Source organism: Podarcis vaucheri, assembly GCF_965113315.1.
Source record: "Podarcis vaucheri genome assembly, chromosome: 2".
Classification (NCBI taxonomy): Eukaryota; Metazoa; Chordata; class Lepidosauria; order Squamata; family Lacertidae; genus Podarcis; species Podarcis vaucheri.
The window spans coordinates 17087979-17114416 of NC_138760.1; the positions used below are offsets into that span (position 1 = coordinate 17087979).

At 44.0% G+C, this 26438-nt stretch overlaps 1 protein-coding gene and 1 long non-coding RNA gene across 4 annotated transcripts in view; both read left to right on the top strand.

Moving 5' to 3' along the window:
* LOC309526480 (cyclic AMP-dependent transcription factor ATF-7) overlaps window positions 1–26438 on the top strand; it is a 103964-nt gene that overhangs the window by 69947 nt on the left and 7579 nt on the right. For all 3 annotated transcript variants that reach the window (XM_082212620.1, XM_082212619.1, XM_082212621.1), the window contains exons 4-11: window positions 6254–6372; window positions 13115–13249; window positions 14576–14733; window positions 17069–17168; window positions 18737–18850; window positions 20423–20575; window positions 22504–22701; window positions 25585–25693. In XM_082212620.1, the coding sequence (XP_082068746.1) occupies window positions 6254–6372; window positions 13115–13249; window positions 14576–14733; window positions 17069–17168; window positions 18737–18850; window positions 20423–20575; window positions 22504–22701; window positions 25585–25693 (1086 nt within the window). The remainder of the gene's footprint in view (window positions 1–6253; window positions 6373–13114; window positions 13250–14575; window positions 14734–17068; window positions 17169–18736; window positions 18851–20422; window positions 20576–22503; window positions 22702–25584; window positions 25694–26438) is intronic.
* Window positions 1–26438, top strand: part of LOC309526660 — a 98017-nt gene that overhangs the window by 58436 nt on the left and 13143 nt on the right. The window lies entirely within an intron of this gene.

A 26438-nucleotide genomic window follows, 5' to 3' on the forward strand; every position in this document is an offset into this window, starting at 1 on the left:
GAATGGTTTATTACACTGTGCCTGGAAACAGATAGGCAACCAATTTAAGAGCCTGGTTTTAACTTTTAAAGGTTTGGGACCACACTGTCTGAAGGACCACCAAGTACGTGTGTGTGTGTGTGCGCGCACGCACGCGCACGCGCCTTAAGATCAGCATCAGAGACCCTGCTCTCTAGTCCAGCAGTGAGAGCTATGAAGTTAGCGAGTACCGGGGACAGGGCTTGGTACTAGGGCTGTTCGATATATCGTCCAAAACCGGTTTGTAGTCAACATCGTGATAACCGTTTCATAATACTGACTTGGCAATATACCTTTTCCCCCAAAAAAAAATTTATTCATTTTATAACACAAATAAACAACAGACAGAAAAACAAACAATACAAACAGATTATTGTCTTATCCTTATTTTTTCGAAACATTGTTAGATGGGCTTCCCCAAGTCCCCGCTATCTGATTTTCATTGTACCTCATCTTTAGCAGTTTACATATATCATAATTTCTAACCATCTTCACATTTCACTTACAAATAATACTATTTTAAAATACATTATCTTCTACTTCTAACCCTACAGCCTATATCCACTTCCATTATTTTAAAATACACTATCGTCTACTTCTAACCCTACAGCCTATATCCACTTCCATTGACTTGGCAATATACTGTGAATCACAATGTTTGTGTGTGCTGTGTAAAAAATCACGATGTGGGGAAAACTCTGAAGGTGGTCATCACTTCTCTCATGATTCCTGCCGCCCCTTGTTGCTCTGTTCTATAAAATAACAGTGGTACACAGTGGTGCCTTGGTTCTCAAACTTAATCCGTTCCAGAAGTCCGGTCCAAAGCCAAAGCACTCCAAAACCAAGGCTCACTTTCCCGTAGAAAGTACAGTGGTGCCTCGCAAGACGAAAAGAATCCGTTCTGTGATTCTCTTCGTCTAGCAGTTTTTTCGTCTTGCGAAGCAAGCCCATTGAAGGATTAGCAGATTAGTGCTATTAGCGGCTTTTAGCGGCTTATCTGCTGATCGGGTCAGCTGATAAGCGGCTTAGTGGCTTAGAAAAAGGGGGGGAAAGGAAAAAAACCAGCAGGAACTCGCAAGACATTGTCGTCTTGCGAAGCAAGCCCATAGGAAATTCGTTTTGCGAAGCACCTCCAAAACGGAAAACTCTTTCGTCTAGCGAGTTTTCCGTCTTGCGAGGCATTCATCTTGCGGGGCACCACTATAATGCAAAACAGATTAATCCATTCCAGACTTTTACAAACAACCCCTGAAACAGCAATTTGACATGAATTTTACTATCTAACGAGACCGTTGAACCATAAAATGAAAGCAATAAAATGAAAGCAACTGTACTATAAAATAAATAAAAGAGCATTGTCCATTCTCCATAGGGTCACGAAGAGTCGGACACGACTAAACGACTAAACAACAACATTGTGGATGATAAAAATTAAAATTTTCTTACCTGCACTGATGATAATCGTTGTTTGGATGGGGGTTTTTTATCCATTTCCGCAGTCACACAATTAATCAATCAGTAGCTGAACTGGGTTCCATACAGTCACAAAAACAAATTAATCGAAAAAGCCTCAAAAACAAAAACAAATAGCAAAAACTAAAGCACCAAATTTAATCCATTCCGGAAGTCTGCTTGACTTCCAAAATGTTTGAAAACCAAGGCACAACTTCTGATTGGTGCAGGTACCCCGGAAACAATAGCCAACAGCTGCATCAGATGTTTGACTTCCAAAAAATGTTCGAAAACCGGAACACTTACTTCCGGATTTTCGGCATTTGGGAACCAAGGCGTTTGAGAACCAAGGGACCACTATAACAATATTTAAAATATTAAAAGGTAATTAAAAATGTATAAATTTCAGGCTTCTGAGAAGTAGCAGTTGCCTAGACAATACTCTGTTGGCTGTTACATATTTTCATCCTTATTTCAAACATCGTGATACTGCATAATGTAATGTTGAAAACCAGATATTGCCCAGACCTACTTGGCACAGGACCTTTTCTGCTGATCTAGTCTGAGCAATATCTCGCCAAGAAGCTACATATCCACCTCCTAAAAACTTTTTATTTCAGCCTGTTTTTGGTGATTTTTATGGCACGGTGGCTGTTTGTTTGTTTATAAGGCGCTTATTTAGATATGCAACATGGAAAACAAAGCTGAAGAAAGTCAAGTAAAAAAAATCCTACCCAACCTAACCCATCCACCCACACTGTTAACAGTTCATCAGTGAATGCTAGTATGTTTGATACCATTGTGTTTGGTTAGAGGCCAATCAAACATAAGGGAGTACAAAAAAACGCGGACTGTAGCAGACAAGCAGAGGGACATATATCTTTCCAACCATCATGTCTTAACAACCAGATATGTAAAGATGCTGCTGGCAACACCTTATTCACATGGCACTCTGTTTTAATAATGTATTGTAATGTATCAATTACTGTTATTTTAGTGTTGTTGGTTGCTTTATTGTTTTAATATTTTATAATTTTATTGTTTTTACTGATTGTGCTGTAAGCTACCTTGGGAGGGTGAACACCCTAAAAGGTGGGATTAAAAAAATTCTTTGTGAACTTTATTTTCCAATTTTTTTTATTGATTTTACACATTTATCACAGAATGACATAACAAAGAAACCCAAAACACACAACAAAGAAAATCACTCTAAAATACAATAAAATTAAACACAAAAAGTTTATTCCTTCTAATACCTAATTCTCATAGCATTGATGGCTGACTTCCTCAAATCCCCTCTAACTGAATTTTATTTTTTACATTTATAACAGTTCTCCAAGTTCATATTTCTAATAATATTAACTCATTTCATTTACTAATCTCTTCTCCTTTATTAATCTTCTAATCTTCAATGTTTACTACCACGTATCCTTATTCTACCCCTAGGCCTATTTGTTACTTCCAAGGATTTTCTGTTTATCTTATATTACGGTATTTAGCTAAATATTCTTTGAATTTCTTCCAATCCTCTTGTGTCTCCTCTTCTTTCTGGTCACGGATTCTTCCAGTCAGGTCGGCCAGCTCCAAAAAATTATTTGTGAATTAACATGCATGTTTCCATTTGCTTGCCGTATACAGGCAACGACTGTTTTGTGCAGGGGTTGCATTCCTGACCACCCCTCCCTGCTCATTGGTGGAACATATGTAAACCTGCCCATGCCCTGTTATGCCCCCTTTCCCGAAGACTTCCAGGGGCTGCCCGATGCCCATATGCATGGTCACTCAACAACTGGAAGCGCTTAAAACAATTGTTGCCTGTATTCCACAGGATGGATGTAGGAAAGAGCTTTTGAGCCTTGTGATAGTTGTAAAACTTGTAGAATTTTGGCAGGTGTGGTTTAATTCATTCTCTCAGCATTGACAGGAAATACCTCTTAGGTGCACTTATAGTCCTTTTTTCCCTTTTCTTTTACACTTGCTATATAAAAAGTTCAGAAGTCACCATTTGGTTCTGTGTAGCCACCCTCTTCTCACCAGGTGCTAATGTATTACAAGCAGAATCCTTCTTCCTCTTAGAACTTTTTCTTCCTGACATATAAAGGAACTGCTGGAAGAATTGTGCATAGTATTGTGGGTATGAACAGCTGGAGCTAGGACAGAGCAAATCGCTTTTTCACGTTTTTTTTAGTCCTTTTGTCAAGCACGAAAGTATCCACGGTGCTCCAGTGTTGACAACTGCCATCATCTCCAGTTGTGCATTGTGGTTCTGATAGCGACCATTTCAAGGGTAGGAGATGCAAGTCATTTATTCCTCTTGCGGCAGTTATGCAGTAAAATAGATGAGTCACTCAGAACTCCTCTCCAGTCCTTGCAAACATCCTGAAAATATCAGCCCACACAGCTTGTCTCTCCCAGCAAGAACAAATCAGACTTTTCTCTCTGTGAGACCATATAATGTAATTTTGCAAACAGAAGGTTCCCTTGAGATTCTGAGCTTGCCAACCTAGTAAAAAGTCCAGCAAAATCCGAGTTATGTGGACCTAGATTTTCACCAAGGCAATCTGTATCCCATCTTTCTGCAGCTATACTGCACCAAGTGCCTTTGTGGGAGAGGGTGGAGCATGCCTTTAGCCTTCATAGATTTGAAAATAAGCTGTGAGCAATTTATTGTGACTATGTACAACTAACTATGTAATTGCTTCCCTTTCCCATAGCTAACAGCAGCAAAACGGGTTATGCATAATAAGCATATCTATCCAAATATACATAATTCAGAACACTGTTTTACTTGACGCAGACAGGGTTAAAAAAAATCAATTTTATCTTAGTGCAGAATGTACACTGCACTTTAGGTACAAAGCAGAAACAAGTTCATGTAGTAGTTGGAAATAGGCATTCGGGAGCAGAAGTGAAGCAACTGATTCTTTCTAAATAGTCACTCTTCCAGTTTCTCTATGGCAAGTAAGATTCATCCCTAGGCAATTAGGAATAGGTGGGTTTTTCCCGGGGCAGAGGATGTTGGTAAAGCAATTAATTACAATTCATTAAGATTTTTGTAAATTGGAAGAGAATTGGTGGTAGGCTTATTTAGGCCACTGATGTGCCATAAATGTTCTTAAACAGATACGTAGGAGCTAATAGTAAAAATCAAAAGGTATAAAAAGAAAGGTAAAGGTACCCCTGACCGTTAGGTCCAGTCGCGGACGACTCTGGGATTGCGCGCTCATCTCGCTCTATAGTCCAAGGGAGCTGGCGTTTGTCTACAGACAGCTTCCGGGTCATGTGGCCAGCATGACTAAGCCACTTCTGGCGAACCAGAGCAGTGCACAGAAACGCCGTTTACCTTCCCACCTATTTATCTACTTGCACTTGACATGCTTTCAGACTGCTAGGTTGGCAGGAGCAGGACCGAGCGACGGGAGCTCACCCCATTGCGGGGATTCGAACCGCCGACCTTCCAGTCAGCAAGCCTTAGGCTCTGTGGTTTAGACCACAGCACCACCCGTGTCCCTCTTAAATTGTAGATTGCCTTAAATTTGCACTTAAAAGATATTAGTGAGACGATTGACAAAAGGGTGAAGCCCTTCACAAGTGACAGATATGTTTTCTCAATGATATTTAGGCTGGGCCAGATGGAATGGGCCAGAATACTGTTAAATGAGTTAACCAAGGCTGTGAGCCCTTTAAGAGACACGGAGGTGACCTGATTAGCATTTATTTCCTACAGTGCAGGGATCAATTGGCCAATGGTGTTCCCCACGGGGAATTTAGTTGCTCAGCTGATCCAGCCATGTCTGCCTGCCCCATACCTGACATCACATACGATGTTAGCTATATAGTGGGATGGTTTGGGGAAAACAGCCTTGCAGCTCAAACTGGGACCTGTGCCAGAACTTCCCCACTGCTGTTTTAGAGGAACAGTCTTTTTAGGGTTGTCAATGCAGTACTTGTTATCCAAGAGGTATGCCCCATGTTTAAAGGATCCTGGAGCATATCTTTTAGGTCATGTGGCAATGCTATCTAGAGCTGATAAAGTGTCAGACTTTCCTTTGGCTCCGTTCTTCTCACAGTTGTATCTTCTAAAAATGCCCCTGCGTCCAGCTTTTTGCCCAGCCCAAACTGTCATTCCACCCGTACAGCCACCCAAGTGGACATTTATTCTCCCCAACCCCGTGGCAATACAATGTCCACCTGCCTCTTCCATAGTGAATTCCATATTCTGCCCATGGCACCAGCAGAAGGATTTCTTACGATCAGATTTGTGTGTGTAATTTAACAGAGATATTAACGTTTTAAAACAAACCATTACAGCTTCTTTCTTCTTCAGCTGCTCCAATACGAATCAATAATATAGTCAAGGTGGCTGTTACAGAATACCGAAGCACAAATATTCAGAAATGTGGCTTTTGTGTAGATGAGTGGTGTCAGGTGTTATCATTTGGGTTGAGCCCATGTAGTGTTAAGGTGTAAGAGCCATACACCAGAAGCTTTCTCTTATTTCCAGTGTTCTTGGATTAGATGGCAATAACTGACAAATCTGAGATGTGCCGACTATCTTAATTGAAGTAATCTGCAGCTGGCTGTTCCTGTTTTTTTATTATAAAAATTTTTAAATATATGATCCCTGAAATGTGTGTGTAAAATGTATAATTTTAGCCACCTAAATACAGGCTGAAAACAACATTTAGGAAATTCTATGATGAATAAATAATCCCAGGCTTCTTATTCTGTGAAAATATTTTGATTTGAACTTCTTTTTCATTGTCTTTTGCTCTCTAAACAGATCAGACGCCGACACCAACCCGTTTTTTGAAGAACTGTGAGGAAGTTGGCCTCTTCAATGAGTTGGCAAGCTCATTTGAACATGACTTCAAGAAAGCCACAGAAGATGATGAGAAAAAGGCAAGAGGCTAAGGGTTTTCACTGAGCTAAAATTTTGAGAGTTGTAAGGGGATTTGTTGTTCCATAGTGTCCTTAAATTATGTTCATCTTGGGATTTTAAGATGCATGCATCAGCAAACATTATGAGCCAAGAGGGTTCATCTACTGTCGCATTTTGCTCCAACAATGGCCTGCACTGAGTGCATCATATGATGCCACATGGTAGTCGTGAAATCATGGCATTATATTGAGTCAGATCAATAGGCAATCTAGTTTGGTACTATCTGCGCTCACTTCCAGCTACTTTCCCAGATCTGCCATAGTTTTGTCTTCATCTTGCTTCCTAAGCTGAGGACAATAGCTGTGTGCAAAGTTCTTATTTGTAGCTCCATGCCTTTGGTCCTTTTTGCTTGTGTTTTGCATACAGTGGTTCATTCATTGCTTATAGCAGTCAGATGGTTAAGGGCACTTTGAGTAAAAACAACAACAGCCACATCACCTTTCTGTTTTGTGAATGCATGCTAGCATTTAAATGCTTGATTGGCATCAATAATGACAGGCACGTAAAGTACCACGTGCAATTTTCTGCCCAGAGAAATTGCATTGTAACTAAACTGAAGTTAGTGGGTTGCTGTGAGAGGATGAAACACAAGGAAGCTTCCTTCCCCCCAGTGTTGAGATCTGACCTTTATCCAAGCACTGGGTCCAGCTACGGCCATTGAGGCAATAAGGGAGAGGGATCACTTCTGTAGGCTATTTTTCAGCCCTGGAGTAAGGAGCAGCAGCCCACCTGTCTGCCAGTGAACAAGCATGGCATTTGGAGTGCATTGAAATGTCTTTGTCCTACTTGAGATGAAAAGGGTACCACTTTTGGAATGTAGAAGCTAGCCATTCTTATTATCAGCATAATTAAATATACGTGTATCTATAATTGCATAATTGTTATATTGTAATTATATCTAAATAATAATAATAATAATAATAATAATAATAATAATAATAATAATAATAAACAACAACAGTCTGAATGGCTATAGTGATCTAGAAGCCTGAATGAAGTCTTCAGGCAAAACTCTTTTTCCAATTTATCTGTGAACTAAATTGCCTACCACTAGATTTCCAGTAGAGCACAAAATATTTACCATGTTGACTAAATAGAGCGATTTTCTTGCATTCTTTAAAAGAAACCTATAGGAGGGATTATTATTATTATTATTATTATTATTATTATTATTATTATTATATTGCAAACTTTGGAGCCCGTCCCAGCCATTGCTGAAGTTAGGTTTCAGAGCAGCCATGTAAGGAATGAATCAAATTGCAAAGCCAAAACAAAATATATGCACTACCCAAGTTTCTTCCCAAAATTCTTTGAATATCAGTTTTCATGAAACTACATTTAAAAATTGTTCAGGGTTTGTTTTGTGTTTCAGGGCATTCTGAAAAGAAAACTTGGGTAACACATCTTTAGTACATCTCCTTTTGTTTTGTTTTTCTCCAGACTGAATTCTGCTTGCTAAACAAGTAGACCTCTGTATTCAATCATCTTGTTTCTCAGCTGTGTAAATCAAATTACATTAATGTCTTTCCAAAGACTGTGTCTTTGGGAATTCAGATATATAGATATAAAATACCTCTTGCTTTTCTTTCTTTTGAAGAGGCCCCCAAAACAGCTTACATAGTTACAATTACGTGGCAAAAAATTAAAACAAAACAGTAAACAAAACAAATCCATTTAGCAGCCAAAAATTAAAGAAATGATGACCAGCTGGGCTTTTATCATTCTCACTTAAATATTTTCTATGTAAATCAAAGAAGTACCATGGATCTCTCAGCCATGTATTGCTGCAATAGTCTCACCTTTCAGAGCAGTGTCATTTCACAGCGAGGTGGTCCTTCCATGTTACATTTTTTATTATTTCAGCGCAGAATCTTAATCTTAGCATTTATTTTGAGGGTTGTTTTTTTAATGAAGTGGTAGGCAACCCACAGTCTAGCCAGATATTTTATATGTTAAGACCACCCATAATCCTGGTGTTGTACTGTTTTTAATAGCTACCATTATGAATTCTTAGATTGCTGGAAGTTTGTTTCTTGTTTAATAGGGCTCAGGCTGAATATTTCTGACCTCCAACAAGAGACTGCCGCAGTTCAAAGCTTGGCTCGGTGTTGGCAGGCCGAAGGAATTACCCCTTCTAGTACTGACTTGGATTGTTAGATCCAGCTGGTTTGCTATTCAGAAAACTTGGCAGGGGCTGCTGGGCACATTCATGAGATGCTTTGAACATTTGGCTGAGTTGAGTCCAGTTGCTGGAGCTCGTTTTAGTTCATGTGGGATTTTATTTTTATTTATTTTTTGTCCTGGATAGCTCCAGCCACAAGAGTTTTTTGTGGTAATTAAATGCAGAGAGGGTATTTCCAGACACGCTGTTTTGTGGGTGATTGGTCTTCCCAGTCACTGCGCTAGTCATGTGTAATCCATGCATTTGGGATGCCAACCATTGTGCCATTCGCTCCTAGATTCTGAGGCGCTTCCTTTGCACACAGCAGGAAGCAAAATGGGCATGACATCTGGAAGCACATGTAGCAAGGGAGGCAGCTGTTTGTGCTTATTCCATCCTCCCAGTTACTCAGGTTGGTGACATTACTGTCTCCTCCCCTTCACCCAAATTTTGTCCTCATAACAAGCCCGTGAGGTAGTTTAATCTGAAAAATAACTGGCTGGCGAGCTTCGTGATGAAATAGGCATTGAATCCTCCATCCCTAGGCCAGCATTCTTAACTGGTATATGTTGGTTCTCTCTGGGAGCTCTAAACTTTTTCCTTAATTTTAAAATGTCTGTAGTGATAGTTAGTGCAGGTTATTCAAAGACATATATGTAGAAGACATGAGTCTTTGTTGGAGCAGCTCCTCTCATCATAGTTCATGCTTCCTCTCCTGTCTGCATTATAACGTACAGCAGTACCTCGGAAATCGAACGGAATCCGTTCTGAAAGTCCGTTCAACTTCCAAAACGTTTGGAAACCAAGGAAGCTCCTGCAGCCAATCGGAAACCGCGGACAGTGCCGGATTTATGTATAAGCCAAACAAGCTTCCTTGGTTTCCAAACGTTTTGGAAGTTGAACGGACTTTCAGAACGGATTCCGTTCGATTTCCGAGGTACTGCTGTACGTTATAATGCAGACAGGAGAGGAAGCATGAACTATGATGAGAGGAGCTGCTCCAACAAAGACTCATGTCTTCTACATATATGTCTTTGAATAACCTGCACTAACTATCACTACAGACATTTTAAAATTAAGGAAAAAGTTTAGAGCTTAGGGCCCCGCTCACTTGGGGACCCCCCAAAAAATTAAAGGAAAAAAACCTGGATGTACATTTCCAAAAATGTAAGATAAAAAACTAAAATGAAACCTACATACAGCAACAGTGTTTTGTGTTGTGAAGGCTCCTATTCGTTATTTGCAAATGGCTTTAGATACCTATTAGGTCCATGAATTACCATACAGCATATATTCAACACAAAAAACAGTGACAGTTCGTTGTTGACAAAGGACAGCTGGACATATAAAGGGCCCCATTACCTTCAGTAGCTTAGGGCCTCATCAAACCTAAATCGGGCCCTGGCCGCGGAAGTTGTGTCAGACGTTCGGGTTCCAAAGAACGTTCGCAGACTAGAACACTTCTAGGTTTGCGGTGTTTGGGAGCCAAAACGTTTGACTTGCAAGGGGTTCAGGATCCAAGGTACGACTGTGTTTATTTTATGTAGTTATAGCATTTGTACCCTACTCTTCAGCCAACAAAGGCTTCAGAGCAGCTTACATACAATCCAAACAAGGGAATCCCTACCCGCAGGCAAATGATCTAAAACGAAAACATGACATGCAAGGGATAAGGACAGTGAGAAAAGAGGAAAAATCTAAATCAAAGCTTGGGCGCCAGTTTCCTACACCAGATGTTCCTACGATGACCAGCTGGCACAGTTTGGAGGAAGGAGGTACCTGATGGAGCTGGGCCTTCAGCGAAGCTCATGAAATGAGACCTGCTTCTTAACCCGCCCACTGAGGCAGCTGGAATGGCTGCCCCCAAATGACCATTGAGGGGAGAGGAGGCCTGATGGAGCTGGCCTGTCACAGCAGAATCAGTGGAGTGAGCTGTGGTTCACAACTTTCCCAATGAGTTGTCTCCTGGCTAGTGACCTTCCACTTGGTCATCCTCCGGGGACTAGAAGAATCTGTTGTAGTGTGTATTGTACAGAACTGTAGAAAAGATGTAACCATGTCCAGATTATCTAAGGCACACCAGGTCTCTAAGAGAAGGGTTGCGGCCCACACTTTAAGTGACTTCTCATAAAATGGTCTTCTTTCAAGTTCATTTTCCACACAGGCCACTTTTCCCATACTGCTCTAAGTTGGCAACTTGGGGTTGGAGGGAAGAAGAGGGAACATTTCTCAGTGGGCTACGTTTGGCCAAGGGGGCTTCCGTTGCAGAGGCCTCCTTCAGACTCCCTAAACTTACAGTGCGCAACTCTCATGACTTTCCTCTCAAGTGTACGGGTGTTAAACTGTCAAGAAATTAACAAGCCTATAACCCTATGCAAATAAATTTGCTCCAGAATCTGGAGTGGCTTTCAGGACCTTTTCCTCGGCATACTCACTTGGAAATTGCTCTTTCTGAAATCAGTGGCATTTTATTTCTACAAAAAAGCATATTCAGAATTGTAGCATTCATAAGATAAACTATGGTTTATCTCCATGCATTGCAAGGAGGAAGCCCCAAGAGGCTGATTCCCTGGAATCCATAGTTCAAACAAAAAAATAGAATCATTAAGGTTACTCCCTGTCTGTGATTTGGAGAACCTTTGCCAGTCAGGATAGATAACTCTGAGCCTGCGCTAAAGAAGCAAAGGGATAAAGAAAGAGCAACAATGGTTTCAGCTCATAGTTGGTATTATGTTGGCTTGGAAGAAGCTGGTAATAGAAGTGGGGGCTTGAAGGGGAATTATACTAAGCAATGGAGGTAGGAGATTAAAGGAGGATAACCCACCCTCAAAGTATAGCCCAGTAGAAAGCAGAGGAATTTAGCTTTGGGGGGGGGGGAGAGAAATTAGCAGCCAAACACGAGAAGCAACAAGAAAAGATATACGATCCATGTTTTTTCTAGATAGCTACTAAAAGCAATTCCCTGACTTGAATACACCAAATGATGGCTTGCTGCTCGTGCTCTCTTGCCTGTTTCTTCCCAGCGCTCATTATACCTTGTTTTTATCTTCTTGGCGTGTTCCAGAGGAGCTCCATCCAAGAACCGGAGGAAGCATTGTGCTGTTTTTGATTGCTTGAGGACTACTTGATGTGCTTTGACTCTTTCCTGCTTTGCCGCGCACACTCCCAAGTCCCTAGCTTTGCCATTTCCTTTTGCTATTGCTTTGACCCATTGATCTACGAAGGCAACAAGCTGCTGTTAATAAAATTGGAAAGGGCCATGTAGCGCTGTTGAAAATAGGTGTGGTGGCATGGTTCCAGGTTCAGGCATATGGTGAGGTTTTATTACAATGGGCTGGTCATAGATTTGCAATAACTCGTATGGCTCTCTTGTTGGCTTTTGATAAATCAAGCAATAATTCAAAAATGACTTATATAGTGGGTTGCAGCGCTTCTGCGAATGAAAGTGCCTTTTGTGACCAACAGGCATTTTAGCTTTCTTTTCATATTGCCAAGGCTTGGCAGAAGAAAAAAGTCAGGGCAAGTTGCTTGGGTGAGAATTAACTTGCAGAATCTCAAAAACAATGCGTTGCTTTTTAAAAAATATGCATCCTTGATATGAGTTGCTAGAAAAGCCACACAGTCTGGCCCTCACCTGGGAGGAGAAGGAATACACCTTAGTGACCAGCAGAGCTGCTCCTGCTGCATACATGGTATCTTTGCTTCTCCATATTGACATGCAGTCTCAGCATTCTGAGTGCTTCCTCTCTTAGCGTGCAAAAGCTAGTGGGAGCCTGGGACTGGGGAAGGTGAACAGATCAGCCAGGCAGCCTGATGGCAAAGCCCTAAAGCAGTGTTTCCCAACCTTTTTTGGGCAAAGGCACACTTGTTTCATGAAAAAAATCTCGCGGCACACCCGCTCCGGCCCTAAATAGGGCAAGCCACGCCCCCTCCAGCCAGCTGATTGGCTGGCCAGGAGGCGTGGCCGGATGGGATTCCCCTGCTCTCGCGGGGGCTGAGATGGGATTCCCCGCTCATGTGGGGGCGGATGAGATTCGCTCGCTCGCCGCCCCGCGTGTGCTCGCCGAGCATGCACAGGCCCAGTAGCGAGCGGCGATGGGGCTAGCCGGAGAAGAGAGGGCGAGCCCCCTCCGCTCCGGCCCTAAATAGGGCAAGCCACGCCCCCTCCAGCCAGCCGATTGGCTGGCCAGGAGGCGTGGCCGGATGGGATTCCCCAGCTCTCGCGGGGGCTGAGATGGGATTCCCCGCTCACGTGGGGGCGGATGGGATTCCCCGCTCACGTGGGGAAGGGCGTGATGCCCGCAACCCCACCTCCTGGGGCAGGCCCGGAAGTGCAGGCCCAGTAGCGAGCGGCGATGGGATGTGGGAGCTCGCTCGCTCGCCGCCCCGCGTGTGCTCGCCGCCGCTGCCCCGCCTCTCACCGCCCGACTCGCCCGCCTCCCTCCCACGGAACACAAGGCAACGTTCCACGGCACACTAGTGTGCCGCGGAACACGGGTTGGGAAACACTGCCCTAAAGTATGTATTCTGCTTTTCCATAGTGTTCTGGACCCCTCGATATGTCTCTACCTTCTACCCCAGACGTCAAAATAAAAGAGGAAGAACCAGTTGAAGTGGACTCTTCCCCTCCTGATAGTCCGGTAGCGAGTCCACAGTCACCGCAGGCCAAGGAGAAGGTGAGCTTTCGTGAGTTGTCTTTTCATCTGTTTTTCATGGCATTCACCCACTTTTTAAATTTATATTTTTTTAAAAACCCTCTTCTATCAGAAATGGCAGATATGTGTTCATTATCTTTTATGGTTATACTAGCGTAGTTGTAGGAGATTCAATAGAAGGTGCCCTTTTGGCCCCCGCACACAGAGGGCCACTGCTAGACTTCTGTAATGACATGAGAGTGCCAGTTGTAAGAACCAGCTTCTCCATTTCGTGGGTGGAGACATGAAAGGTGTGTTGATCATGCAATTGATGGCCAGCTATGTGTCTCCCCCAGATGTTCCCACAAGCAACATGGGCTGGGGGTGGCTCCAAGATGTACCTGAAGCAGGACCATAGAGTAAGAAAAAGCTTTGACAGAATGAAGTTTATAGAAGCTTGGTTGGTATTAACTATTTTTAAAGCTCTTGCTTCCCTTGATAGAGGCATTCGGCTTGAATTCAGAGGACCATTTTCACTATTCTGGTTCCCTGCAAACTTAGTAGCTGAGAGGTGGCAATCTGCATCTTCTAGCTTCACTGTGAGCAGAGTAGACAGAAACAAACCTACAGAAAATGTGAGTTTGCCTAGGCCTGGTAAGAAGATGCCATGGTGCAGACTGTTATCTGAAGCCACCCCAGATTACTCCCTAGGTCAGGAGCATGCTGCAGATTTACAGTCCTGATGCATTCATCAGGATTTAGTGTCCCAGCCGAGACACTTGAAAAGATAAAGGGAGTTTCTGCTCAAAGTTCTGAGAGTTGTTGAGGAACTTTGGTGAAATAGAAGAGCTTTGTAACTTTTAATGGCCTTCATTTCTCCCCTGGAATGTATCCTGCAGATGTCCTGCAAATCTCATCCATCCGCACTTCTCTATTATTTTGCAATTAGAACAAATTATCTGGTATGATGGCACATGATTTTAAAACAACTGGGTGTGCCTTTTGATGCCAAGTGATGTTCTTAAGTAATACTTGCATAATTTATATCTAGCCGCAATGGATGTGAATGGTTTGGGTTCCTTCCTTTGTGTGTCTCCCCCCTTTTTTTACAGTTGAATTTAATGTATATTTACGAAGCTTATTTGCTACTTGCAAATTTCAGCTATTGAGTGTGTGATTATTATCTCATGCTCGACACAGGATTTAGCACTTTTGGTTTCTGTGGGTACAGCTGAAGTTAAGTTTCTGTGCTTCAGATTTCCCAGGTGTGGTAGTCCTAGGAATAATGAGGGTTGGTAGGAGGGATGCATTATTAGTCCCACAAAATGATAATGCCTGACATTCATTGAGTATGTGCATGTTTCTTAGGAGAGTGCTTCAAAGCCTGTTATCATTTCTACGCCTACTCCAACCATTGTACGCCCTGGGTCACTTCCACTGCACTTAGGATATGATCCTCTGCATCCCACTCTCCCTTCTCCAACTTCTGTCATCACCCAAGCTCCGCCTTCCAACAGACAGCTTGGGTAAGTAAGGAGATCGGGAGTGGGGGGAGGTGTAGGGACCTTAAGAGGCCTCATATTGGGCAAGCACTGAATGGCCAGGAGTTTCTCCTGCAAATCCCGTGATTTTAGATTTTGTAGAATTTGCCAGTTGTGTATGAACCTGCACAAGAGCAGACACGAAGGGGGAAATAGGATCCTAGGGACTGTTAAATCATTTAGTACATGAAGAATTGACACAGAGAGACAGCAAATTAAAGATTGAGAAGGGACAGGGAGAACCATCAAACTTAAACTATGTCTCACGCATAACACTTTTGCCGCAAGTTAAGGCTTCAGCCTCGTATCTGTCTACTTAAAAAGTCTCCGGTGTCACTCCTGCAGTCTCCTTCCCTTGAATAGAGGAAGGCTGAGCAGTCTTCTTCTGTAAAAGGCTCCAGCTTCTTGGACCCTTACTTGAACTGTTATAGCTCCCTCTCTTTAACATTAGAAAACCTTCTCACTTGAATTTGTGGCTTGTTCAGGTTTCCAGATCTAGCTAGAACCATCATCTCCTGACTAAGACTGGGATCCAAGGAACAGCTCTTGTCGTAAGGGAGGTAAAACCTCTCCTCCTCTCCTTCCCAGAGGCCAAGAGCCAAACTGCAGCAAATGCATGTAGATGTAATACATGTAATACATACACGATAGATGTATTTTTAAAAATGAAAAAAGAGCCACAGGATTTAAGACTTTTGAGTGAAGAAATGGTAGCTACTCAATTATTCCCCTCTCAGCTACAGTCATACCTCATGTTACGTCGGCTTCATGTTACGTTCTTTCAGGTTACGTCTCGCAGCAACCCGGAAGTACCAAAAAGGGTTACTTCCGGGTTTCGCCGCTCGCGTATGCACAGAAGCGAGAAATGATGTCATGCGCAGAAGTGACAAATTGCAACCCGTGCGTGCGCAGACACTCCGCTGCAGGTTGCGCTCTTTTTGTGTTGTGAACGGGCCTCCGGAACGGATCCCGTTCATAACCAGAGGCACCACTGTATTTTTTTATGGTGGACACCCCACCCAAGAAGGGGAAGCTTTAAACAGCCCCCCTGCTGGCTATTCCACAGCTGCTGTGTGACCTCCCATGGCTTTTCTTCCATATATGAAATCCGTTAGGAGGTTGCTTCACATCTCTGCCATATGAGGACTAGTTTGGCCCTGAAATGGATCCTCTCTCTGGGTAATGACTTCTTTTCCTGCAGGAAGGAGGGGATTATTTGGATGGGTTGGCCCTCCAAGGATCCCCCTCCATTCCCTGCAGGAAATGGACCTTCACAGTAGACCCAATGTTACAATCTCAAAATTCAGCTAGCAGTTCAGGTACATCTGGAGAGCTATCTCTCTGCAACTTGAGACCTCAGTAAGTATGGCTCCTATTTAAAATGCTACTGCCAACCCTACATGGCCCTTGGGCCATCTACTCTTGTAATTGCACATGCGCTGGGGTTGAAAGGCCAGTGAACTTTACACCTGACGAGATGGCGCTCTGCCTGAAAGCGTCTCTCTCTCTTTCTGTTGCACATCTCTCTAATCCATAATAAGCTCAGGTGATGGATGCTGGTTCGAAAGTTGTAATTATCAAGCCAAATATCAGGAAATTTGAATATCTTTGCACATTCTGTCTAAACCTGAGCAGATCTATGTAAGCTGGGAGCACCTGTGCTTTTGTAAAGGTAAAGGTACCCCTGCCCGTACGGGCCAGTCTTGACAGACTCTAGGGTTGTGCGCCCATCTCACTTAAGAGGCCGGGGGCCAGCGCTGACCGCAGACACTTCCGGGTCACGTGGCCAGCGTGACGAAGCTGCTCTGGCGAACCGGCACCAGAGCAGCACACGGAAACACCATTTACCTTCCCGCTATAAAGCGGTACTTATTTATCTACTTGCACTTAAGGGTGCTTTCGAACTGCTAGGTGGGCAGGAGCTGGGACCGAACGACGGGAGCTCACCCCGCCGCAGGGATTCAAACCGCCGACCATGCGATCGGCAACTCCTAGGCGCTGAGGTTTTGCCCACAGCGCCACCCGCGTCCCTCTTTTGTAGTGCTTTTCTGTGCTTTTGTAGCCCGTGTATATTCCGGCATGAAAGCCAATTATTTAGCAATTCAAAAAAATTAATGTTTGAAAAATATTATGTTTGCTAACTCTGCTGTTGCCAGAGCAGAGATGCTCAGCTTTTCAGTAGAGAGTTTAGGAAGCGGAAGGGGGCTCTGCGTGTCACATGGGATCACCTGTGTCTCAGATGTGTTGGGCAGGGGATTTCTGATAGTACTCACAAACTGGACTGCAATATGTTTTGTGTTTGTCTTTTGTTTTCTCGCAGATCTCCCACCAGCTCTGTACCACTTGTCATGCACCTTGTGAATGGACAGACCATGCCCGTCCTTCCTGGCCCTCCCGTTCAGATGCCTTCTGTCATATCGGTAATAGAAGCTTCCAGCCTGGCTACTTTTGATAAAGGAAGGGACAGTTTTTCCCCTTTGTAGAGCATATGCGAGCACTTTAATTTGCAAAATTGACATCTCTCTCTGCCCCTCCATGTGAGATAAGCCTGGGCTAGCGGGGAGGATGTGGGGGTTGAGGGAGCCACCAGCCTGCAAGTTAGCAGCACCTGCCAATCACATTGCTGGGGGGGGGGAGGCTCAAAACTGAATCTTCATCTGAGCAGATGGCAGACACTGTTGGTTCCAAGGCTGGGAACTGCAGGCTCTCTGATTAGCTAGCTCTATGCTGAAATCATTCAAGCTTACAGAGAACATGTTGGCCTTTCCAAGCCAGAAAAACTCCCTCTCTGGCCTCTTCGGGGCATGAAATGGTTATTTAGCTTTTATTTCTGCAAATGAATTTTCTTGGGGTATGTGATTGACAAATGCAAGTACCTTCTGGTGCAGTTTGCACTGGTTCTGCTGCTGACTGTGCTATACAAATCCACTTTTCTGTTTCTTTGTGGGTGTACTTTTCATCTATTTAAGTGTTCAGAAAGTTTCTGCCATGTGTTGGAAATTAGAATTGTCTGAGGGGAAGCTCTATAAATCTGAAAATCTAGTTTGGGCACTTAACTGCCTTTTCTCCAGGTTATCTCAGAAATACTGCATGAATTCCAGCTGGCCACCTGTCACTTTCTCTCTTCTACTCCTATGGAAGTTAAGTGTGCCCATTGTAAAAAAGAGTGGTGCACCCCACAAAGAATTGCACAAAGGAAAATAAATCCCAAGGCTGTCCTCAGAAGCTTTTCTCCACATTGTAATGATTAGTAGCAGCTTTTATCTTGCCCTTAGTACGAGGAGTTCAGGCAGGTTTATATATTGTTGTTATGTATTCCCATAATAGCAACCCTGTTAAAGAGATTAGACTGAGAGAGGATTATGAGCCCAACAACATCCAGCGAGTTTTGTCGCTGAATGAGGCTGTAAGCCTGGGCATCTTCAGTCCAAAGCCCCCCTGAAGCCATTATACCACATTTGCTCTCCAAGCACAATACTACTGAATTGATATGGTGGGGTTAGTAGTCAAGCTGGCCTGGACCCAGAACTCTACTCTTTTGTTGCTAGAAGTACCTAATTTCATGGTAAAAGCTTTCTGTTGGCTGGATTGTACATTACCGTTTTGCAGTGTACATTTAAGATATTGTACACCTAAAAATCTCAAGCATAAATGGGACTATTAGATCTAGGATTGGCCATAGCTCAGTGCTGAGATTTGCTGCAGCATAATGCGTGAAATGGTTCAGAGGAGACGAAAGAAAGCATTGGTATTTTCGCTTTCCTGCAATGTCTAACTTTTCTGAAACTGCCGTTGGTACTCCTCTGCTCTATCAAGCTGCTCCAATGTTTGCTTCTTTTTATCTCTCAAACACTGGTGATTAGATTTCTAACATGTACAGCTTATCAAGCAAGCTTTCTCGCCCACCCCTTCTCCTTCACTGTAGGAGTTAATCAACAAAACTGCTTAACTTATACAAGGTGTTTTCCGTTCCCCTTCCAACTTATAGCTGGCAAGGCCTATATCTGTGGTGCCAAACATTCCTGGTATTCCCGGCCCTCCAATTATCAGCAGCGGCTCCATTTCACCATCAGGCCTTCCAGTGCACTCAGAAGCTAAAATGGTGAGTTGCATTAGATAACAACAGAATCGGCAAGCTTGCCTATAGTACGATTTTAGGAAATGAGATGCAGCCGTGATTGACCCCCCGACATTGCCCCCAACACAGTTTTCTCATGGGGGAATAACCTCAAAGCATGTGGTCACTCGATGCATGTGGTCACATTTGGGTTATTGTTTTTCCGTTAACACTTTCTGTTAACACTGAAACCACTAGCAGTTAAAAGAGAGTGCCGTATACTTTACCTTCTCCCCTAAAAGACAGCAATTTGTAGTCTGTCGGTGCAAGTTGCATAGCCTATAACTGGGTGGGATAGTGTATATCCTTGTAGGGAATGTAGGTAAAGGTAAAGGGACCCCTGACCACTAAGTCCAGTCGCGGCTGACTCTGGGGTTGCGGCGCTCATCTCGCTTTATTGGCCAAGGGAGCCAGCTCACAGCTTCCGGGTCATGTGGCCAGCATGACTAAGCCGCTTCTGGTGAACCAGAGCAGCACACGGAAACGCCGTTTACCTTCCCGCCGGAGCGATACCTATTTATCAACTTGCACTTTGATGTGCTTTTGAACTGCTAGGTTGGCAGGAGCAGGGACCGAGCAACGGGAGCTCACCCCGTCGCGGGGATTCGAACCGCCAACCTTCTGATCAGCAAGTCCTAGGCTCTGTGGTTTAACCCACAGCGCCACCCGTGTCCCTAGGGAAAGTAGAGTGGGGTAGAAAAGGGTAGGATAAGGAAAGGGCAGAACAGAGAGCAACATTCAGATGGAGGCAACTCAGGCATTCTTGTGACACCTAGGTACATTTATCAAGCCCCCTCATTCCCCTAGCGGATATTAGACACTGTCAGGAAAGTTCAATACCCAAAATACATTATGAAAACTAGGGAAGAGGGTAGCTGTGAATATCAGCGATGTGAATGCTTGTCCACAGAAGTAACCTGCGGTTTCTTATGATTTCCAGATTCACAGATTAGTCTTTCAGTCTGCTCTTCACTGCTGCTACCGGTGTCCCTGTGCTACAGTCCTTAGGGCGGACAGTAGGAAAAGAGGGAACAAACATGAAAATGAATGAATTTCTGCCCTTCATTTTCAATATAATACAAAAAGCTGCTATAAGTAAATAGAATTCTAACCTCAGGGGCCTCTCTGTACTTTAGTAAGGAAGCCCACAAAAACAAAGGACAGTTTTGGAGAGCCAGAGAATGAACGTGAGCAAATGCATTGATAAACGTTTAGGCTTCATTAGCTCAGTTGTCAGTTTTAGCTGGGGCTAGATGTTGCAAGTTGCCTGTGATCTTCATTGAAAATGGTAGCTACATGTATGGTCCCTCCCTCTGCTTGCATCTATCTTGTGTCCTGACATCATGATGATGTCTTGCCTTGAAATAGAAACCTGGCTATCAGCAGCATTTCCTAAAGAGTCTGGCCAGGCTTCATTCTCAACAGCCTGCATCTTTGTAGTAAAGAGGTGTGTGTGTGTGTGTGTGTGTGTGTGTGTGTGTGTGTGTGTGTCCTCAGTAAAGGAGAAAAAAATGGTTGGGCCTCTCCTGATTTTGTTTTGTTTTTGTCCCCTTACAGAGGCTAAAAGCCAGTCTGACGCAAGGAGTTACTTCCTCACTAAACGGCAGTGGCATGGTGGTGGGTTCAGCAAGCACAATGGTGACGTCTCATCCTGAACAGGGTCAGATACTCATCCAGCACCCTGATGCACCTTCTCCAGCCCAACCACAGGTCTGCTTGAAGCTGGAACACATCAAAGCAGGACTTGGGACGGGGGAGCTGTAATATTCTGGGAAGGGGGGCTATACCATGGGCATTTGAATTTGATTTGGCTGCAGCCACACTCCCGGCTTGTGGTATGACATCTGATGGGAAATCCAGTGGCTGCTATCAAATTCAGAGGCTTTGTGTAAAAAGAACAAGTTTCAAGTATTCATGACTGTGGAGGAATGAGGGGAAATTGTTTGGGTGGCTTTTAGATAGATGCTTGGAACGAAACATGAGAACTTAATGGAGCTGAAAATTGATAAGACAAAAAGCACAACTTACCCTCTCACCTTTGGTTCCCATTGTCATACACAGATGTGCTTTTGCAGGCTTTTGAAACACTGTAAAAACCTGACTGAGGGACGCGGGTGGCGCTGTGGGTTAATCCACAGAGCCTAGGGCTTGCTGATCAGAAGGTCGGCGGTTCGAATCCCTGTGACGGGGTGAGCTCCCGTTGCTCGGTCCCTGCTGCTGCCAACCTAGCAGTTCGAAAGCATGTCAAAGTGCAAGTAGATAAATAGGTACCGCTCTGGCGGGAAGGTAAGCGGTGTTTCCGTGCGCTGCTCTGGTTTGCCAGAAGCTGCTTAGTCCTGCTGGCCACATGACCCGGAAGCTGTACGCCGGCTCCCTCGGCCAATAAAGCAAGATGAGCACCGCAACCCCAGAGTCAGTCACGACTGGACCTAATGGTCAGGGGTCCCTTTACCCTTTAAAAACCTGACTGATCTGTCTGCTATTGACAGTAGTGTGATGTGTATGTAACCATAGGGAATGTTGCCTCTTCTCACATTCCACCATCAGTTCTTCAGGAAAAAAAGTATTGCCAGTCTTTTAGTAGCCAGAAAATGATGGTACATCGCTCCACACAGCTCCCAGTTCATATCCCATGTCGCTGTAGATGCCTTGTATTTCTACATTCTGCCACCCCACCTCCACCACCACCACTGAGACCCAACCCTCCTTTTTTCCATTTCCCAGATATACTCAACCAAGGTTGTTGATTCTGCAAGCAAAAATAAGCATAGAAATGTTATATGCATATAATTCATTTGTATTGGGTTTCTTTCCCCCCAGTTGCCAGGTTTGGCTTTTCTAGCTATAGAATCTGAGATGTTTTGGCGCTGAGTTCCAGATCCCCTGAACGGGTATAGGAAGCCTGTTGCCTTTCAGAGAAGCTGCATCTTTCACCCCATTGCTTCTGTCACCGCTGCTGCCAGACAGTTACCAGTTAGGCATCACAGGCAATTGGGACACAGTCTGGAATATAGAAGCAATGTTTTCAGATCTTCTCTCTCTCTCTTCCTGTTTTAATGACTTGGGTTTAAATGCACCCCATTTGTTCCTGCCAGCTCACCAAATGCCAGCCTTCCATCAAAATCACCACCTGCTCTGTCAGCTAGACAGGCTTCCAGAAGTTTACTATCCATATGCTGCCTGACTGACAGTGAGTAGTAGCAAAGTGTAAACTGGTCTGCATAATTATAAAGCCCATTTGGTGGGGCTGAGCTAAGGTGGGAACCTGCAGATCTGTTTTGCTCTTGGCAGCTAGTTTTCTTTGTTCTCTTGAAATAATGGAAAAGGTTTTCAGTGCAAAGCAAATAGGCTAAAGGGTTAGAGGATTGCTACTCCATATGGCATAGTCCCTACTGGGTTAAAAGAAAAAAAGCATGAACACAATCAGTATTTGAGTCACTTGCACAAATCTTACATTGCTATTTTGCCTAAATGTCCTGGTGAGAGTTAGTGAGGATATGAGATCAAGAATCGGGGAAATTGTTCTGCGTTGTTACTAATTGGCCGCTGAGTGTTTAATGGGCTTCCCTAAGAGTGCACAAACAGCCCAATTAATCTTGTTCCTTAATTTCAGCAATTCTTTCATTCTTCAACCCCAGGTTTCCCCAGCTCAGCCCACGCCTAGCACAGGAGGCAGACGGAGACGCACAATGGACGAAGATCCAGACGAGCGCAGGCAGCGTTTCCTGGAACGGAACCGGGCTGCCGCCTCCCGCTGCCGCCAGAAGCGCAAACTCTGGGTGTCATCCTTGGAGAAGAAGGCGGAGGAACTCACAACGCAGAACATCCAACTAAGTGTAAGTGCTTAGAACATATTAAATACATTTCTTTCAATATTAGACATACATTGGTACCTCTAGTTAAGAACTTAATTCGTTCTGGAGGTCCGTTCTTAACCTGAAACTCTTCTTAACTAGAGGCGTGCTTTCGCTAATGGGGCCTCTTGCTGCCACTGCTCCGCCGGCACACGTTTTCCGTTCTTATCCTGGGGCAAAGTTCTCAACTCAAGGTGACTCCTCCAGGTTAGCAGGGTTTGTAACCTGAGGCGTTTGTAACTCAAGGTACCACTGTACAGTGGTACCTCGGGTTACATACACTTCAGGTTATATATGCTTCAGGTTACAGACTCCACTAACCCAGAAATAATAGCTCGGGTTAAGAACTTTGATTCAGGATGAGAACAGAAATCATGCGGTGGCGGCACGGCAGCAGCGGGAGGCCCCATTAGCTAAAGTGGTGCTTCAGGTTAAGAACAGTTTCAGGTTAAGAACGGACCTCCGGAACGAATTAAGTACGTAACCAGAGGTACCACTGTATCCACATTTCAATCACACACAAAAATACAATCTGCTTAGCTTTCATCTCCAGATTGTGCAGGTGAAATGTACTTTTCCATATCAACAACACCAATGCAAAAGCGTATCTGAACAGACAGGGCAATGCCCATCTCAAGGAAGGAGTCAGCCTTCAATGGGGGGCAGAAGCAGCTTTTCCCCATAATGTCATGTTTATCTTGGGGGGATTTGAATGCTCATACAGACTGGGTAAATTGAAGATTTGTAGATCAGTCTGGATACATATACTGGAGGGTGTTTCAGCAGATAGCATCCAGATTGATAGTTCCCAAAACTGAACTTCATACCACTAACAGAAACAGTCAGGTGGCTTGCTTCAGAAGCAGACTTAGTAGGGAAGGAGAGAAGCTGGGCTAACAGCTGCAACTTTGCAAACTACCTGGCCTTCTCTTGATCTCTGAGACAGTTGGGAGGCTCACAGAATACAAGGCAGACATCATCACCATCTTTAAGCAGGCACGGGATTTCTAATCCAATTGTCCTCTCCAGTATTGATCCATGGCAGTTACTGGTAAAAGCAGGACTGCCCTTCTTTATCCTCAACCACAGTTTTTCAACCTGACTGCTTGAAAGTTGAACGAAAGACAACCCAGGATCATCTCAGCTCATCTGCTGTCCTGTAACTCTTCCACCATATGCACCTACAGTAATGCGTGGTGCAACACTTTTAGGAAATGACATTTTATTTTTCCTTCAAGACGGTTTGGATTCTTGTATGTGACCAAATACATAGTTAGTTTGAGCCCTTAGCTGCAGTATCTTCAAAGGTCCCGAGTTCTGACATGCAAGACCTTATCCTTAGTATTCTTTACATTCGCCTTATGCAACCAGTAGGAGCCTTCTTGCTCTCCTTTAGGCTTTATTTACCAGCAGAGGGGTTCCTATAGCTACTCTATCCTTGCATGATCTTTGAATATGCTACCTCTAATTCCAGCTCTCTTGGTTAAGGAATGGCTCCCTTTTTAGCCTTCTGGGAGAGAGCCCACGCAAAAGGATACATTTCTGTGACATCTGCACATCAGCAGAGGCAGCCTTTGGGTGCAGAGTTCTTAAGCCTTAGGGCTCAATTACAGCAAAGGTGTGAGAGTTTTGTTCCCTCCCTGGGATGCTCTCCTTTTTAATATCTTATCACCGAATGTCCTCCTGCCTGGTGGGCTTCTGTTCTTGTAAGCAGTGACTGGAATCCTTGCCTAAGTGCATGCAGCGTGTTTTTGCTTTCACTTTTCCAACCACACTGAATCTTGGAAGGCCAGTTTCTCACGTTTTATCCCATATTTTATGGAATTTTGACCTAATTTGATTTGCTGCTGGAGGTCGTTAGGGGCCACTCGGTTTGCAGTTCTTCTGTGGGATTTTCTTCCCACAATATATATTGCTTCGCTGTCTTTTGGAAAATTCCCAGCTTCCAGGAAGAAGATTTTAGCCTTGCCAGGCTGGTCCCTGGGAAGGGGACCTAATCCAGCGGTGGACATCCTGTCTCCCTGTGAAAGCAGAACGGAAGCAAGGACTTCCTTTTCACCCAAAAGGACTCCTCTGAGTTCTCTCTGTGTTCATTGAATTAATCTTCCCCACCCACTCATAAGTACCTTCAACGTTATCTTTGGAGTGCTGCAAAAAGACTGCTGTGGCAGGGTTACAAATGCAAGCAGCTTCTGCTGAGATGTTTTAAATGCAAGCTATGACCTGTGACCTCTGCAGAGGCCACTTCTGCATACTAGAACCTAAGAATAGCTGCCACATTCCATGCAACTATATTAATAAAGGTTGGAAGTATTGTGGGGTTCCTGTCCAGTTGGTGCTGTGGCTCTTCAGTAGCTGCAATCTGCCCTCTTGACCGAACAGAGTTTGGCCGAGTTCCTTGCATGGAGGCTTGGCTTTCATTGTATTTCAGTGATGGAAACGTGTGCCTTTAAACATTCTAGCAAGCTGCATGTGTGTGAATTTTAGCCCACCCTATCCCATGAACTTGAAGTGGATAACTATTTCTGTAATAATTAGAGCATTTTATATTGCAATTTTACTATGTTTAAATATGCACTGCTGTTCGAGGGATTCCCCCCCCCCCGCGCAATTGATTGTCGCTCCCAGATTCAGAGGCAAAAAGCACTTCTTAAGCACAGAGTTAAAACCCTAAGATCAGATCAGTTATTTAAATGCCAAAAATGGAGCATTTCCTGCCTCCGGTAACCAGCAAGAGACTCATTCATGATGACTCACAGCACCCCCCATTTTATACAATACCTATCCCGAACAATTAAGGACAAAAGTTTGAAAGGCTGGACATGAGAGCACATGCAATGAAGATAAATGTTTCCTTTCCTGCAGAATGAAGTTACATTATTACGGAATGAAGTTGCTCAACTCAAACAGCTTCTGTTGGCTCACAAAGACTGCCCTGTCACTGCATTACAGAAGAAAACACAAGGTTATCTCGGTAAGTAGGGAGCCTCTGAACATGCCTGCAGGGCCAAAGAGGGTAGGCTGTGTAGATGTTTCAATCTCAGTACAGTTGTACCTTGGAATTCGAACAGAATTCGTTCCAGAAGTCCGTTCAACTTCCAAAACGTTTAGAAACCAAAGCGCGACTTCGGATTGGCTGCAATAAGCTCCTACAACCAATCGGAAGCCACAGAACCTGCGTTGGACGTTCAGGTTCCAGGTGATGTCAGGAGGAGCCACATGTGCAAATTATTTACACCTGCTTATGGAAACGTCCAAGGAGGTAGCAGCAGCCAAGGCGAATCTCAGGGCAAAGGAAACAAAACAAATACAGTCGTACCTTGGTTCTTGAACGGAATCCGTTCTGAAAGTCCGTTCGACTTCCGAAAACATTCGAAAACCAATGTGTGGCTTCCGATTGGCTGTAGGAGCTTCCTGCGCTCAATTGGAAGCTGCGGAAGCCACATCAGACATTCAGGTTCCCAAAAACGTTCACAAACCAGAACACTTCACTTCCGGGTTTGCGGCATTCAGGAGCCAAAACGATTGAGTTGCAAGGTGTTCCAGAACCAAGGTACAACTGTAAAGGTTCATCACTAGGAAGCCACAGTAGATTAAAGGTCTATTTCATAAGAACTAACTAGATCAATCCGCCAGGTAGAAAGATGAGAGCCATAGAGTTAGAAAAGGGGTCTTGAGTTGGAGATGTTAGCTGCTCAAACATTAGCTCCCCAAATCTC